Below are 16,834 nucleotides of genomic sequence, written 5' to 3' on the forward strand. Positions count from 1 at the left end.
CTCGCTCCGGACTCAGCATCTTGGCTGTCACTGCTGCAACTCGCTCCGGACTCAGCATCTTGGCTGTCACTGCTGCATCTCGCTCCGGACTCAGCATCTTGGCTGTCACTGCTGCATCTCGCTCCGGACTCAGCATCTGGGCTGAAACTCAAAACAGACTCAGGCACTGGGCTGGAACTCAGTGTGGACTCAGAAGCTTGGCAGACAAAGCCCTTCAGGCTGGACTCAGAAGTTTGTCGGGAAAAATCAGGAAGCCACCTTCTTTCAGCTTGGGCTTCAGGAGTATCCCGTAGGGTTGGCTCCGAGAGGAGTTGGAAGCGGTAAAAGAACAGCTTGGTAGAGGGATCAATAGCAGAAACTGGGTTTTCTTCGAACCCAAGCCAGGAGACACGCCTTCTTTCCGCTGCAGCTTCAGGAGTATTCTTCAGGGCTGGATCAGACAAAAGTGCAACCCGGTAATCCTGGAGTGTCAGAAACGGATCTAGATCAAAAATGGGGTTGGAACTGGGATCCAAACTGGTACTAGGAGGCTTGGTTTGAAGCGCCACTTGAACTGGACGCAGAGACTTGGCTTGAAGCGCTGCTTGGACTGGAATCGGAGACTCAGTCAGAAGCATCCCTCGGACTGGACTCAGAGGCTTGAGTGGAAGCGCCACCTGAACTGGGATCGGCGACTCGGTTAGGAGCATCCCTTGGACTGGCCTCTGAAGCTTGGCTGGACGTGCTGCTCGGACTGGATTCAGAGGCTTGTCTGGGCGCGCTGCTTGAATGGGACTGGACCCCTGCCGGGCCCAGAGCGTGGAATTCCCAAGACGTCTCCTCTCAGCGACAGCTTCAGGAGTATCCCACAAAGCTGGATTCAAGACCAGGCTGCGGCGATATTCAGCGAGCGTGATAAAAGGGTCCATATCTGAAACTGGGTTTTCAGCGATTCAAAGCCACCGGACACGTTTTCTCTCAGCTGCCGCTTCAGGGGTCTTCTTCAAAACAGGATGAGACAAAAGTTTCCCACGATACTGACGAAGAGTCATAGAAGGATCAAGAACAACGATGGAGCTGGACCCCAGCTGGATCAGCTGGGCGGGGGTTCTTGCCGGGCTCATGGCCTTTGCAATCTGTCAGGTTCTCAGGTTCAGAGCCCGCAGGGCTGGGCTCTGGAGCAAACGTGAGCCCTTGGGCTGCTGCCGAGGAGCGACAGCAGCAGGCAAAACCCACCAACCAACACTGGGTAAGCACACCGTCAGGGACTGCAGGCACTGCCCAGCGAACCGGAACACCTGGACTGGAATCCCCCGGACTGGAGGACACAGGACTGGAACACTGGACTGCAATCCCTCGGACTGGAACACACACCAGACCGGAACACACTGGACTGGAGCACACCAGACTGGAACACACCAGACTGGAACACACACCGGACCGGAACACACTGGACTGGAGCACACCAGACTGGAACACACCAGACTGGAACACACACCGGACCGGAACACACTGGACTGGTCCCCCGGACTGGAGGACACAGGACTGGAACACCGGACTGGAGCACACTGGACTGGTCCACACAGCTTCACCTGCACTTAGCTACTAAGCCCCCCAGAAGTTGAGCTCCTGGGTTCGAGTAGCCGACAGGACTTACTGGATACCGGATGACATAGGGACCAGGACTGGAAACAGAAGTGCTCCTAAACCTAAACTGATCTACTTGCTCCCAAGCCCTAAACCAGCAGGAGTGTTCCTAACAGTAAACTGACAAAAGGACTTCCTAAGCCCTATACTAAACAGGAGCTCCTAAGCCCTAAACTAACAGAGCAGGGAACTAAACATAAAGCTAACACAGGTGCTACTAAGCACCAAGCTACAAGCAGAGCTTTACACTAATAAGCTAAACACAGAACTAACCAGCTACCTAAGCACTGCTCTAGCAAGCTAGATACAACTAACAAGGTGCTTCCTAAGCACTACTCTGGCAAGCAACCAGAAGAGCTCCTAGCACTAAAAGGGAAGACAGGGGAGCCACAAGGAGGGAAGCTAACACATAAGCCAAAAGTGCTTCTAAAGCACCAAACACCAACAGCAAAGACTGCAATGCTCCCAATAGCACAATCCCAGAAGTACTTCTAACAGCAAACTCTGCAGTGTTCCTAACAACACCAAACCCTGAAGTACTTCTATCAACAACAGAGCTTCCAAAGCCCTACACACAGCAATGCTTCCAAAACCAAGAGAGAAAAGCAGGGGGACCAAACACACAAACACCAGTGCACACTGCACTAACACTAACCTGGACCTTAGCAAAAGCAAGCAGGGAAACTAGACACAACGTCAGAAGTGCACACTGCACCACCCTACCTACAGCAAACACCACTGTTGCAAAGGCCCTGAAGGAAACAAGACCTCTTCCTTATCAAGGCCCTCCCTGATGATGTCACACTCCCTAGACCTAGGCAAAAGCACACTGACCCAGAGAGGCCCAACCCACACCAATGCAAAACCGTGAAACCCTTGAAGCCAGTACACCCAAAGAGAGTTAGAGCAACTCAGACTACACCCACAGCTGCAGTGAAGAGACAATTAGAGCCTTGCTGCTGGAAGCTGCCAGCACAGAGAGACAGAGCCAGCTCAGAAAGGACAGAGAAAAGAAACAGAAGCCAGCTAAGAAGCTGACCCCCAGGAAAGAGGTAAGTTTGAGAGGGGTTCAGACCCCAATCATAACAGCATTACACCAACATACAGGGGGATCTCGGATCATATCCTCTGTATTTAGAAGGCTGTCAGGATGTGGCAATGGGCCATCCAGTTCTCAGAACCACATACCTGGTGGGCAAATCCAATACCTTGGTCAACAGACTGAGTCGGGTCATGCAACTGCATGAGTGATCACTGAGCATGGGCGTTGCCTGCAAGATCTTCCAAGTGTGGGGCACCCCCTCAATGAATCTCTTTGCCACTCCATTCAATTGCAAAGTTCCTCAGTACTGTTCCCTGTTCAGGGCACACGACAGACTAGCGCTTGATGCCTTCCTCCTCTGTCTCTCTCTTTCCATTTCCGGCTTATTCTTTTGTCTTTCACTTTCATCTACCTTTCTCTGACTCTAAATTTCCTCACCAGCTCAGCTCCTTCCCTGTAACTCAAACCTCTGACATCTAGGCTATTTTTCTCATACCCCATGCCCAGCTTCCCATTCCTTCTCCTCAACTTGTCTCCAGTTCCATATTCTCTGTGCTAAGGCTGGAATGATAAAACATGGGTACTGAGTAAGTGAACTCTGCAGCTCCTCAGCATCTCATCTCTCCCTACACTCCTCCCCGGGAACTCAGTTCACTGGGTAAATCTCTCTTATCTGCACCCTTCTCCTCCACTGCTAACTCCAGACTCTGGGATAAGCAGCATAAAATGTATTGAACCTTTTTTGGGGGATCTTGCCAGGTATTTGTGACCTGGATTGGCCACTGTTGGAAACAGGATGCTGGGCTTGACGGACCTTTGGTCTGTCCCAGTATGGCAATATTTATGTGCTTCTCCATTGGAGGAATGGCCTTTTGTATGCATATCCTCCCATCCTTCTTGTGAGGAAGACTTTGCTGAAACTCAAGTAAGACAATGAAAACATGATCCTGATCACCCTTTATTGGCCCAGGCAGATCAAGTTCCCTCTTCTTCTTGAGTTATTCTCCAGGGAACCTTGGAGATTGGACTGTTTTCCAACCCTCATAACACAGAACAAAGGATCTCTTCTCCATCCCAACTTCCAGTCCCTGGCTCTCACAGCCTGGATGTTGAGAGCTTGCAATTTACTTCCTTGCATCTTCCTGAGGGTGTCTTCAGGGTCTTGCTGGCTTCCAGGAAAGATTCCCCTAAGAGGTGTTATTCTTTTAAATGGAGGAGGTTTGCCATATGGGGTGAGGGCAAGGCCCTAGATCCTCTTTCTTGCCCTACACAGTCCATGCTTGAATACTTTCTACATCTATCTGAGTCTGCTCTCAAGACCTGGTCTTAAAACCAACTCCTTGAGGGTTCACCTCATTGCAAATAGTGCTTACCATCACCGTGTGGAAGGTAAGCCTATCTCTGTACAGCCTTTAGTTGTTCACTTCATGAAAGGTTTGCTATTGACAAAGCCTCTTGTCAAATCTCCTCCTGTGTCATGAGACCTTAACATCGTCCTTACCCAACTGATGAAAAGTTCCCTTTGAGGAGCTTGATTCCTGTCATCTGAAGTACTTAACCTGGAAGGTCTTGTTTTGGTGGCTGTTACTTCAGCTCATAGGGTCAGCGAACTTCAGGTCCTAATAGAAGATCCACCTTACACCAAATTTCATCATAGCAGAGTAGTTCTCTGCATGCACCCTAAATTTCTGCCTAAGGTTGTGTCAGAATTCCATCTGACTCAGTCTCCCGTTCTTCCAACATTCTTTCCAAGATCTTACACTGATCCTGGCGAAAGTGCACTGCACACGTGGACTACATGCGAGCATTGGCCTTTCATTTGGAGCGGACTAAGCCCTACAGACAATCCACCCAGCCTTTTGTTTCTTTTCATCCCAACAAGATGGGGGTTGCCATTGGGAAACATACAATCTCCAATTGGCTGGCAGATTGTATTTCTTTCACTTACGCCCAAGCTGAGCTGACTCTTGAGGGTCATGTCAGGGCACATAATGTCAAAGCCATGGCTGCATTGGTAGCCCACTTGAGATCAGCTTCTATAGAAGAGATTTGCAAGGCTGCAATGTGGTCTTTGGTCCACACATTCACATCTCACCATTGCCTTAAGCAAGATACCCAACGCGATAGTTTGGACAGACAGTTCTGCAGAGTTTGTTTAGGGTCTAGAATCCAACTCCACCCTCCTAGGCCTGTTTTGTTCTGTTCTATGCTGCACTGTCACACAGTATGTATATAGTTTCAGGTTAATTACTATTTTGAACTCACCATTGCAAGTTCCAATTGTCCTACTGTTGTTGTTTTCAGTGAGCCTGGTAACTAGGGATCCCACAAAAGAGTATGGCATGGTCTGCTTGTCCTCAGAGAAAGCAAAGATATTTACCTGTAGCAGGTATTCTCCGAGGACAACAGGCCAGTCATTCTCACATACACTCCCACCTCCCCTTGGAGTTGTTTTTGTGTAGCTAATGTACTGCTGGTCCCGCGCTCTCGAGGCAGGCAGGAAGGCACTCACACATGCACAGTAGGGACACTGGCATGTACTCTTAAAGCTATATACGCTGTGAAAAAGTTCCGCACTGGGTAACATGATGATGTCACCACATGTGAGAATGACTGGCCTGCTATCCTTGGAGAATACCTGCTATAGCTAAGTATCTTCGCTTTTCTGCAATAATGAAACAAAACGGAAACATCTAGGGCCAAAATTAAGACCTGTTTCAATCACAAATAAGTGACCAAAAGGTGCCCTAAATGATTAAATGACCACTGGAGGGATTAAGGCATAACTCCCCCTTACTCCCTCTAGTGGTCACAGACCCCCCCCCACCCCACCCCCCCTGACAATGAAAATACATACCAGGCTGTATGGCAGCTTCAGATATGATGGCCATTCTTGTTAGAGTAGCAAGCAGGTCCCAGGAGTAGCCTAGTGGTCCATGGAGTGGACGGGGGACCCAGGCCCATATCCCACTCTAACTGGTAAACTTGTGGTGGAATGTGTGAGCCCTCCAAAAACCACTAAATACCTACTGTACCTTTAGGGCTATTATATTGGTGTACAGTGAGGCAGAGTAGGTATTTCTCTGTTCCTGGGGTGCTCACCATACAATATAAAGGGTTTATGGTGAAATGTGTACCTAGGACCTTTTATGTGAAGTCCACTGCAGTGTCCCCTAGACTGTCCTACTCCTCTGCTGGAATGTCTGTGTGGCTAGACTATTAAGAATGATGGCCCCCCAGACATCCCAATGGATGGTTTTTGGGCAGTTTTGTCTTGAATTTTTTTCCCCCAAAATGGTCTGAAAACAAAAATGCACTGAGCACAAAATGTCTAGAAAAAGGCGATTTTCGAACCAAAAGATAGATGCTTTTCAGGTTCGAAAATAGTTATGCTCACCACTCAATTTTTGGATGTTTTCAGCAAAACGTCCAAAATCGGATTTAGATGTTTTATCGAAATTGCCTCTCAAAATATAATAAATAAGCTAATAAATAAATGTGTAATGAAGAAAACTTATCTGACAGCTAGTCTCTGTGGAAATCTTACAGGTGAACAGCACTCTGACGTACGACTCAGAAGAGATGGCCAGTGTTAATTTTCAGTATGAAGCCACCATATTTGTAACAGACAGTGGTAACCCCCAACTAACCAGTAAGTTTCAAATATCCTCTCTTAAAATGTTTTCTCTCCTAAAGGTGCGGGGGAGGGGTGTCCATTAATTAGTGTAGCCATGACAGAGAGTAGTGTGAAGGTAATGGCGATGGTCTCTGAGATCAGTGTGTGGGGGAGGAAAGGGGGTGTATTACTGTACAACACACACTAGTAGCCAGAAAAGTTCAAATCAAAAGTGATTAGGACAACAGCCCAAATATAAAAGATCTTTCTCCTGATAATTCAAAAATATTTCACCGGCCATGAACGGCTTCTGGCCGGTTAAATAGGATTTTAGCGCCTAACCACAATATTCAGCAGGAGATAACCAGTTATCTCTCACTGAATATCCCGGTTGACTGCTAGTTGCTAACCGGCGATATCGTGTGACGTTGAGGGGCATAATCGAATGGCGCTGGTCAAATAGATGGCCGGCCATCTATTTTGGCGGCGCCGCAAAGAGCTGTCTGGAACCGTATTATCGAAAAAGATGGCCGGCTATCTTTTGTTTCGATAATACGGTTGGGGCCGGCCAAATACCATAGATCGCCGGGTTTGAGATGGCCGACTTCGTTTTTCAGCGATAATGGAAACTGGAACCGGCCATCTCAAACCCGGTCAAATCCAAGGCATTTGGCCGTGGGAGGGGCCAGCATTCATAGTGCACTGGTACTTCTGGATGTTTAGATCTTGCTGATCAGTTATCCTATGACTTACTTGTTCTGGAGGGCTGTATTTTGTGATACTGTTTTGAGAAATGTTCAATAAAGACTTCATACAAATTAAAAAGGTCTCTGACGTGCACTTTCCGTTAATGGCCGTCCCGAACGGGGAAATCAAAACTGTTTTTGCTCACAGCTTTTTTTAGTAGTAACAGTGTGATTTGAACTGGCCACCTCTGCATTACAAGACCAGTGCTGTAACCACTTGGCCACAGCTCCACTTACTTGGATGTCCATCTCTTTTGATTATGCCCCTCCAGGTCTCTCTCAGCCACTCACAGACAGCTAAATGCGCTGGATGATGCTTGGAATACCCTCCTGAAGGAGGTGGTGGAGAAAAAAATGGTGACGGAATTCAAAAAGGCATGGGATGAACACAAGGGATCTCTAATTAGAAAACAAATGGTATAATGGTAAAATACTTCCTGACATCTTTCCTGAAGGGGGTCAGCCTCAGGAAAGATGTCAGGAAGTATTTTTTCAAGGAGAGGGTGGTGGATGCTTGGAATGCCCTCCCGTGGGAGGTGGTGGAGATGAAAACGGTAACGGAATTCAAACATGCGTGGGATATGCATAAAGGAATCCTGTGCAGAAGGAATGGATCCTCAGAAGCTTAGCCGAAATTGGGTGGCGGAGCAGGTGAGGGGAAGAGAGGTTGGTGGTTGGGAGGCGAGGATAGTGGAGGGCAGACTTATACGGTCTGTGCCAGAGCCGGTGATGGGAGGCGGGACTGGTGGTTGGGAGGCGGGAAGTACTGCTGCGCAGACTTGTACGGTCTGTGCCCTGAATAAGGCAGGTACAAATCAAGGTAAGGTTTACACATATGTTTGTCTTGTTGGGCAGACTGGATGGACCGTGCAGGTCTTTTTTTTGCCGTCATCTACTATGTTACTATGTATAAAAAAAAACCAAAAAAGTGGTTGCATGTGTGTTTGCATGTCGAGTGGTGCTTAGATGGTAACTCTGGCTGTGAAAAACTAAGGCTGGTGCTGGGCAAGTTTGTAAGGTCTGGGTCTCATATACCAATCCAGTTTAGGATAGGCTGGAAAGGGCTTTGACAGAAACTCCAGTAATTTGGAACGTGAGGATGGTGCCGGGCAGACTTTTATAGTCTGTGTCCCACAAATAACGAGACGGATTTGGATAGGCTAGAGTGGGCTTCGATGGCAACTTCAGTAGTTGGAAGGGTTACCATATTGGCGAAAACAAAAAAGAGTGCACAAAAAATAAAAAAGGTTGCTACCTTTGCTAAAGAAATAGTTCATTGTAGCAAATGGCTTTTAGTTAATTAACACACTTAAAAACAGTGACTGACTTAGAGGCATATTTTCAAAGCACTTAGCCTCCCAAAGTTCCATAGAAACCTATGGAACTTAGCCTCCCAAAGTGCTTTGAAAATATGCCTCTTACTGTACAGCAGTAGACAATAATCTGCTTTTCAAAAACTTCTGGATTTGAGTTTGAACCCGTGTACTTATCAGAAGAGCTGATATCCCTCAACAGCTTTGGCTGGCTTCTAAGATACACGTGAAAGTCTTTGCATGCCATATGCTTAAAGTTGTGCTGCACAAACAAAATTCCTTTGACAAATTCAAGCAGCAGGGAAACGATGAGGAGATCAGCAATGTCCTTCTCTCTCTTTAGTGCTCCCCATGTGTCCAGACTAATAGGCCAGGGATGGTTTCTCACATTATGTGGATAGGTGTGTTGGTCATAGGCACATAAAATGACCATATCACTTCAAAAAAAAGGATGTTTTCCTATAAATCAAAAACGCTGGAGGACATATCTGAAGAAGTCCAAAAGAAGGACATGTCCTCTTAAAAAAGGACGTATGGTGACCCTAGTAGTTGGAACCTAAGGACAGGGCCAGGTGGATTTGTACAGTCTATGTCCCAGAAATGCCACAGAAAGACAATGATCAAATATTTTATATCATATTCATTGTTAGTTTAATCATGACTTGATAATGAGTGTGACTGTTGGGCAGACTGGAAGGACTGTTCAGGTCTTTATCTGCCGCCACTTTACATGTTTACTGTGTTATGTTTACATACTTTGCGGAATGGAGGAGTAGCCTAATGGTTAGTGCAGCAGGTTTTGACCCTCATAACTTAGATTCAATTCCCAGTGCAACTCCTTGTGACCTTAGGTAAGGCAGTTAACCTTTGTGATGTTCTCCCCTTTTCAGTAGGAGACACACTTGTAATACTCCTTCTTTCCAGTAGGAAGTGTTATAGATCAAGGACTTTCCACCCACACAGTCAGTAGGAAAGTACATTAAACAACGTTGTGAGGAGACCTCACCCAACTTGGGGTATCTTGGCCCTTAGTCAGAGCTTCGGGACTCAGTCAGGACATTCCCCAGAACCATCCAGAAAGCCTCACCTCTAAGAGAGAGCTCAGAGACAGCTCTCAATTATGGCTGCTCATACCGTCAGTCTTAGGGATAGGGATCCTCCGTACCCTCAGGGTGACTTCTTCATAACATCTGGCATTCCATCCAACATCCCCCTCTGAAGTTTCTCCCTGTAACAGGTCTTAGCGCTGTTACCCTCCTTGTGCCGTCTGGCACTTTGTCTGGGGAATACCACTTGACAATCAATACAACGCACAAAGAAACAAACCCAAATCAATAAAAATAATACCCTCTTATACCAGTAGTACTTATAAGAATCTGGGTTACCAAAGCATCAAATGTATTTCAATAATTTTTCATCAATTTTTCAATTTAACGTTCAGTACTACTGATGATCATATTTCAAAACAAATGTGGAAAAAAGGACCTCAGCAACCTTTTTCAATGCAGATCATGTGATTTATTGTCCTCTAGAACTTTAGGTTCCTTTTATCATTCATTGGTCCTTAAAAACCCCATTCAACATTTTATTTCTTTTTACTTTATCAAATTTTTCAAAATTCTTCAGTGTAAATAATAAAATGCTAAAACACTATGCAATAGAAAAATGACATCTTTTTCAGTCATAAGAACCCAACTGGGCTTCCTCAGGAGTTATTTATAAGCATAGCAAAAACAGTGCTATTTTGCAACACACTCATGCACCTAAAAATAAGGAAAAAGAATTCTAATAATTACCAAGTATATACTATAGCTTTAATCTACATTTTACCGACTTGGCCACATTTCAGCTGACGCGTGCGCTGTTTGTTGTAAAATGGCACCTCCATTTAAACAATACGCCCACACAGAAATTATGTCATTGTCTATATCATCAGAAATACACAATCAGATTATAATGATTAGAAAAACACACTCCAGTCAATACTACTGTTCAGACCGTCTGGTTCCAAAGTTCCTAATTTGCAGATCCACTTCACTTCCCGCTGTTGCAAATATTTCAACCTCCTCGTGGATGTACTAATTCTATATCAATCATATAACAGCGTAAGTCTTCAAACTTGTGACCCTCTTCTGTGCAATGCATTACCATTGGTTCATTAATACATTCTCTCTTCAAATTTGATTTATGCTCGATCATCCTGATTTTGAAACTTCTTGTTGTTAGGCTGATGTAAACTTTGGAACATGGACAAAATACAGCATACATGACAAAGTCTGTGTTACACGTTGAAAAATGATTGAAAATATATTTTTTGTTGTCCGTAGGATTCACTAATTCTTTTCTTTGAATCCTGATGTCACAGACTACACAACTGCCACATTTGAAATCCCTAAATCTCTTCTTTCTGAAATAGTCATTGCTGGACTAATGATCTCTTTAATATTATTTTCCTCTAGAGTAAGCAATTCTAAAATCCATTACCTTGAAAATAGAGTTCAATTTTAGAATATCCCAATTCTTCTTGATACTGCTAAAGATCGTGCGACTATTAGAAGTATGTTTCATTGCAAAAGTTAAGACATTGTCATCACCACATGACTCTTGAAGAATTCAAAAGAAGAATCCGTCATACATTGATCAAATCAAATCAAGGGGTCGAAAGATGGAATAGGTTAATTCAGATTATAGGGGTCCTTTTACTAAGCTGCGACAAAAGGGGGCCTGCGCTGGTGTCAGCGCGTGTTTTTGATGCACGCTGAGGCTCCTTTTTACCGCAGCAGGTAAAAGGCTGGATTTTTTCACAAAATGGCCATTCAGTAAGTGAAGCACTTGCCACACAGCCATTTTGAGGGGGACACCTTACCGTCACACATTGAAGTGGCGGTAAGGGCTCCTGCGCTAACACAGCAGTAACTGGGCAGCACGTGGCACTGCCAAATTACCGCTGAGTAAACACCGATGGAACAAAAATTTAAATATTTTTGTAGCACCACACTACACATCTGACGAAGAAGGGCAAGCTTTGAAAGCTAATCAAGAAATGTATTAAGTTATGTCCAATAAAAAAGGTATCATCTTATTTTCTTTTCCATGTTTTATTTTGTTTGATTTCTATTGATAACCTTTAAGAGTGGACTAACAGGGCTACCACACCTCTCTACTTTTGTAGCATCAGAAATGGCACGTGCTGGGGGTGGGAACTACCACCGGACTGCTGCAGCGGTACTTCCGGTTTAGTGAGTGGTAAGCCTGCATTGAGCTTGCCACCATTTAGTAAAAGACCCCCCCCCCCCCCCCCAATATGTCTTAGTCTAGGAAAAGAGTGTTTTCAAACCCTTTTGAAATTAAGGATAGGATGATTTAGTATGAAGGTAATGTTATGATTTTGCTAGACAGGCAGGGGAATGTTTGGGACTCGCTTCTGATTGGCCTGTCAGGGGTTGAGCTGACGTCTGAAGCAGCAGACATCAGAAGCCTGATCTATTTATTTAAGCTTACCTCTCCCTACAGGCCATGCTTTAGCGTTTGATTCCTGTCAGCTGAAAAGCCTGTTTCACTTTCTCTCAGTCTGTGCTGTTGCACACTGTGTGTTTGTTGGACTTTGTCTTCTCTCCTCATAGCTTGTAGCTTCTGTGTTTGCTGGGTGTTCCCAGCGTGAGCATGATTGTTTCACTCCCCTGTACCTGAGTCTGTTCCCTGCTTGCTGGTGTAGTGTGGTCTGTGGTAAGCTTGTCCCCTGTATCATTCCAGTTCATTTGTTTAGTTTCCCTTTCCTTGGTGTAACCCTCTATGTGCTGAATTTAGTATTTGTCTTCTGTAGTCCTACCTCTGTCGGCAGCCTCCCTGTCCTTGTATTTGCTCCTGTTCGTTTGTTTAAGTTTTCCTTTGTTTGCCTTACCTTGGTCTGTCGTGTTTGCTCTGCTTCCAGCTGTTGCTGTTCCAGAAGCAGCCTTCCCTTTAGCCTGTTTTTTCCCCTTTGTTTGCTGAGTCTGTCTCCTGATTTTGGTGAGCATTGCTCTTTGTCTGATCTGTGTATGTTAAGACAACTTTTTCTGTTTGCTTCCCTTAACCCTTGTGCGCTGTGTGGCAGAGCCTTGTGTATTCCTATAAGCAGCTTCCCTTTACCTTTGTGTGCTGTGGGGCCAGCCTTGTGCATTCTTGTGTGTGGATTCCCTTTACCCTTGTGCGTTGTGTGGCACAGCCTTGTGTATTCCTATAGGTGGCTTCCCCTTACCTTTGAATGCTCTATGGTACAGCCTAGAGTATTCCTTTGAGTGGCTTCCTTTAGCCTTGACTGCTGTATGGCACAGCCTTGTGTATTCCTATAGTAGCTTCTGTCTGTCGCCCTTTCCCTGGTGTCTCTAGCTTGCGCTGTGTGTGTTGCTTGTGCGCCAGTCCCTTGGGAAACCCCTCGTTGTTCTTTCTCCCTTCCCAGTGTATGACTCGGTTCCTCTTCGGCCGTGAGGCCTGCACGCTTGGACTCTGTATGAGTGGGTTCCCGTTCAGCCATGAGGTCTATCTCCCTTTTTCTTGTGGTGCTAGTTGCATGTCCTGTGTGTGTGTGGCTTGGTGGCTGGGGTTGTGCGTAGTGCCTGTTTGGTCTACCCTAGGCCTTGGCCAAGATCGTTCCTAGGCCTGGGCTCAAGGGCTCACGAACAGATTAACAGGTAACTTGGCAGATTATCTCAGAGAGTTGGAGCAAGAAAAAAGAAAGCACTGTGACAGATTGATTCAAGATGGGAATGTGATAGGGGAGATAGATGGTACAGATTCTCATGAATGGATCTTCTGGGCCAGGCTGAGGATATTAGACTCATGTGATTTGCCAATTAGGAAGGGAGACCTATGAAAAAGGTGTTATGAGTAACAGAACTTTAAAGAGGACTTGAGGTACTAATGAGAGCCAGGCAGGGGCAGACTAACCACTCAGCAACCGGTCCTACCTTTAAAGGCGCGCTGCTGGTGATCTATTGGCCTCTGTGGGGGGGGGGGGGGACATGTTCTTTCCTGCCCATTGTGCTGCCGCTATTCTCCCTGTCTGGCACCGCCATATGTTAAAAATGGCAGCCGAGACTCCCTGTGGAAGTCTCGCAAGACTGTCGAGACGCAGGATGTCTTGCCCACCATTTTGAAAACACAGCGGTGCTGGCAGGCAGGGGAATAATTAAAGGCAGTGGGCAGGAAAAAACATGCTTCCCTCCGCAGAGACCACTAGACCACCAGTGCCCTTCAATTAGGACCGGGGCAGTGGGGCATCGGCTGCAGTGGTAGAGAGCAGCAGCGTGGCAGTATGGGGTTTCGGGCAGTGGCATGGAGGGGCCCAGACCACCCTCAGTGCCCAGGGGCCCAGACCACTCTCATTCCACCCCTGGAGCCAGGGCTTCACAACAAGTGGGGAGTCACATGTGTTGGATTATTTGTAGTAAATAATTAGCAGATTTTAGTACACACAGCTTCAGCTTTAGAAATGTTAATTTCTTTCTTCATCTCTCTCTCATTCACCCCTGAATAATTCACTGCTGAGTCACTTTAAAGTTGAAGTAACAAAACATCTGTTTACTCACAGTTTGTAGTTAGATTATAAATCAGACAGGCTTATATATACCTATTACTATACATTTGTATTATCAGCTCCTTCCATGTGCTTAGATGGTAATGGATGCTCACACCACCATAGATCCTCTCAGGTTAGGAGAGATCATGAGCTCCATGTGCTCCATGTGCTGCATGTGCTGCATCTAACCCCCACAGGAAGTTGCATAGCTGTGTGACCTCTCTAAGTAATTCACATCAGAGGTCACAGAGTAATCACAGAGAAATAATAGGTGACAGGCAATGCATGTAAAATACAATTACATTCCAACAAACCCCTTCTCATGCATAACTGTCATGCAATTATTTATTCATACAAAGTCCAAGCTTTATACGCAGATTCACAAAATGTTCTCTGGGTAACGGTTTGGTCATGATGTCAGCTGTCATCTCACTGGTGTGACAATAGTGTAGACTGATGACCCCTTCTTTTGCCAACTCTCGCACGTTGTGGTATTTCGTTGCGATGTGCTTGGTGCGTGACTGAACCTTGTCATTCTGTGACAGTCGGATGCAGCTCTGATTATCTTCCATTATCTGGATTGGTCTCTTTTCAGCTATTCCAAAATCCAGCATAAGTTTTTCAATCCACATCAGTTCTCTGCACGCTTCCGATACAGCCACGTATTCAGCTTCTGTAGAAGACAAACTCACAATACTTTGTTTATGACTGGCCCATGAAATTTGTACATTTCCATACATAAACACATATCCACTTGTGGATTTATAATCAGAATGATCCCCTGCCCAATCTGAATCACAGTAACATATTAGTTTTGGATTACTATTGGCTGAAATCTTTAATTTACAATCAATGGTACCCTTTAAATACCTTACCATCCTTTTAACTGCAGTCCAATCTGATTTGGTAGGTGAGCTGACCCTTCTGCTCAAAATTCCTACTGCATTTGCTATATCAGCCCTGTATGTGGTAGCTAGATATAAAGCTTACCTATGGCTGATCTATATTGGATGTTATCTGGTAAAGGTTCTCTTACTGTTTCATCCTTCAGAAAATCAGTGATCATGGGAGTGCTTACAACTTGGGCATCTTGCATACCTAAACTTTCAATAAGCTCATTTATTTTCTGCTTCTGGCTTAGAAGATAAGAACCATCATTTTGTTTCTCAATTTCTATACCAAGATAGTATGACACATTACCAAGTTCTTTTATCTCAACATTCTGGTTTAAACACTTTACAATGCCCTTGTACTCTTGCTCACTTTCGCTTGCAATGAGCAGATCATCAACAAAAGCTAAAATGTATGCATATTGTCCATTTGTGCACCTAGTGTACAAGCATTTATCTGCTTCACCTTGCTTAAATCCTAAATTTGTCAATATTTCATGCAATTTTTTCATTCCAACATTTTGCACTTTGCTTTAATCCATAAAGACCTTTGTTTAATTTACACACTAGCTGTCTTTGTTTTGTATTTATGAAACCTGTTGGCTGTTCCATGTACAAGTCTTCAGTTATATCTCCGTGAAGAAACGCTGTTTTCACATCAACGTGGTTGACTTGCATGCCTTTTGAGACTGCAATGCTCAGAAGTGTTCTGATTGTCGTGTGTTTCACTACAGGTGCAAACACTTCATCAAAATCTTCTCCATATTTTTGAAGATATCCCTTTGCCACTAATCTGGCTTTATACCTTTCCACTTTTCCTTGTGCATTCCTTTTTAACTTGAATACCCATTTGCATCCTATAGCTTTCTTGCCAGGAGGTAATTTTGTAAGAATCCAAGTATTATTTTTATCCAATGCATCAATTTCTTCCTGTGCAGCTTTATGCCATTCAGCAGCTTCTTCTGCTGGCATTTTCTCAATCTCATCCCATGTTAAGGGCTCTTGAGCTTCTGCTGACTTTGTTAGGTAAGACAGTCTTGGGGGTGGAACACCTTTGTTTTCCCTGGATGAGCGTCTGACAACAGGTTGGTCCGACCTTTCTGCATCCTCTAAATCTGAGAGTCCTTCTCCAATTGATTCCCCTTCTCCAACTGTACTGTCTTCTTCAATGATCCTTTCTGTGTCTGCTTCCTCTGCCTGTTCCTCGTTAGATACAGGTGAGTTGCTTTCAGACATCTGCCTTGGTATGGCATTTATATACACTGGCATGTCTATTATGGTTCTAGTTTCATATTCTGGATGATAAGGCTCATCTGGGATAATCCAGCCTTTATCAACCCTTTTGTTTTCATCAAAATATGTAACATGTCTTATGCCAACAATGCCAGTTTTCAGATTCAAAATTCTATATCCTTTGTGTCCTGGAGTATAGCCAACTAAAATGCCCCTTTCTGTTGTGGAATCCAGCTTATGCCTTCTTTGCTTGGTACATGAGCATATGCTGTACTTCCAAATGTTCTTATGTGTGACAGGTTTGGCTTCCTACCATGCCATGTCTCATGTGGTGTGCGCTCAGCGCCTTTAGTTGGCATTCTGTTTTGTAGGTACACTGCTGTGAGAATGGCTTCCCCCCATAGTCTTTTAGGGAGATTGCTATCTGACAGCATACATCTGGTCATTTCCACAAGTGACCTAAATTTTCTCTCTGCAACAGAATTTTGCTCTGGTGTATAAGCTACTGTTGTGATATGTTGAATGCCTTCCTGTTCTAGAAATGTGCGCATGCTTTGTGAAGTGAACTCACCACCATTGTCGGTCTGAAGAACCTTTGGTTTTCTTTCAAATTTATTGCTCACCATGGCTACGTATTTCTTCAGCATGTCTGTGACTTGACTTTTCTCTTTCAGCAAATAGGCCACACAATATCTAGAGAAATCATCCAAGAATATTAGCACAAATCTGTTATTTCCCAATGATGGGATATTAAACGGTCCACATAAGTCACTGTGTATTAAGTCCAGCACTTTATTACTCCTATTTCCTG

At 44.9% G+C, this 16,834-nt stretch overlaps 1 protein-coding gene across 1 annotated transcript in view; it reads left to right on the top strand.

Annotated features, from left to right (window-relative positions):
- The window catches only part of LOC115472489 (cadherin-related family member 4-like), a 252,344-nt gene that overhangs the window by 146,378 nt on the left and 89,132 nt on the right, over positions 1-16,834 (top strand). The window contains 1 exon segment of the mRNA XM_030206781.1: positions 6,218-6,320. Within this exon segment, the coding sequence (XP_030062641.1) occupies positions 6,218-6,320 (103 nt within the window).

This window comes from Microcaecilia unicolor, chromosome 6, assembly GCF_901765095.1.
Source record: "Microcaecilia unicolor chromosome 6, aMicUni1.1, whole genome shotgun sequence".
In the NCBI taxonomy this organism is placed as follows: domain Eukaryota; kingdom Metazoa; phylum Chordata; class Amphibia; order Gymnophiona; family Siphonopidae; genus Microcaecilia; species Microcaecilia unicolor.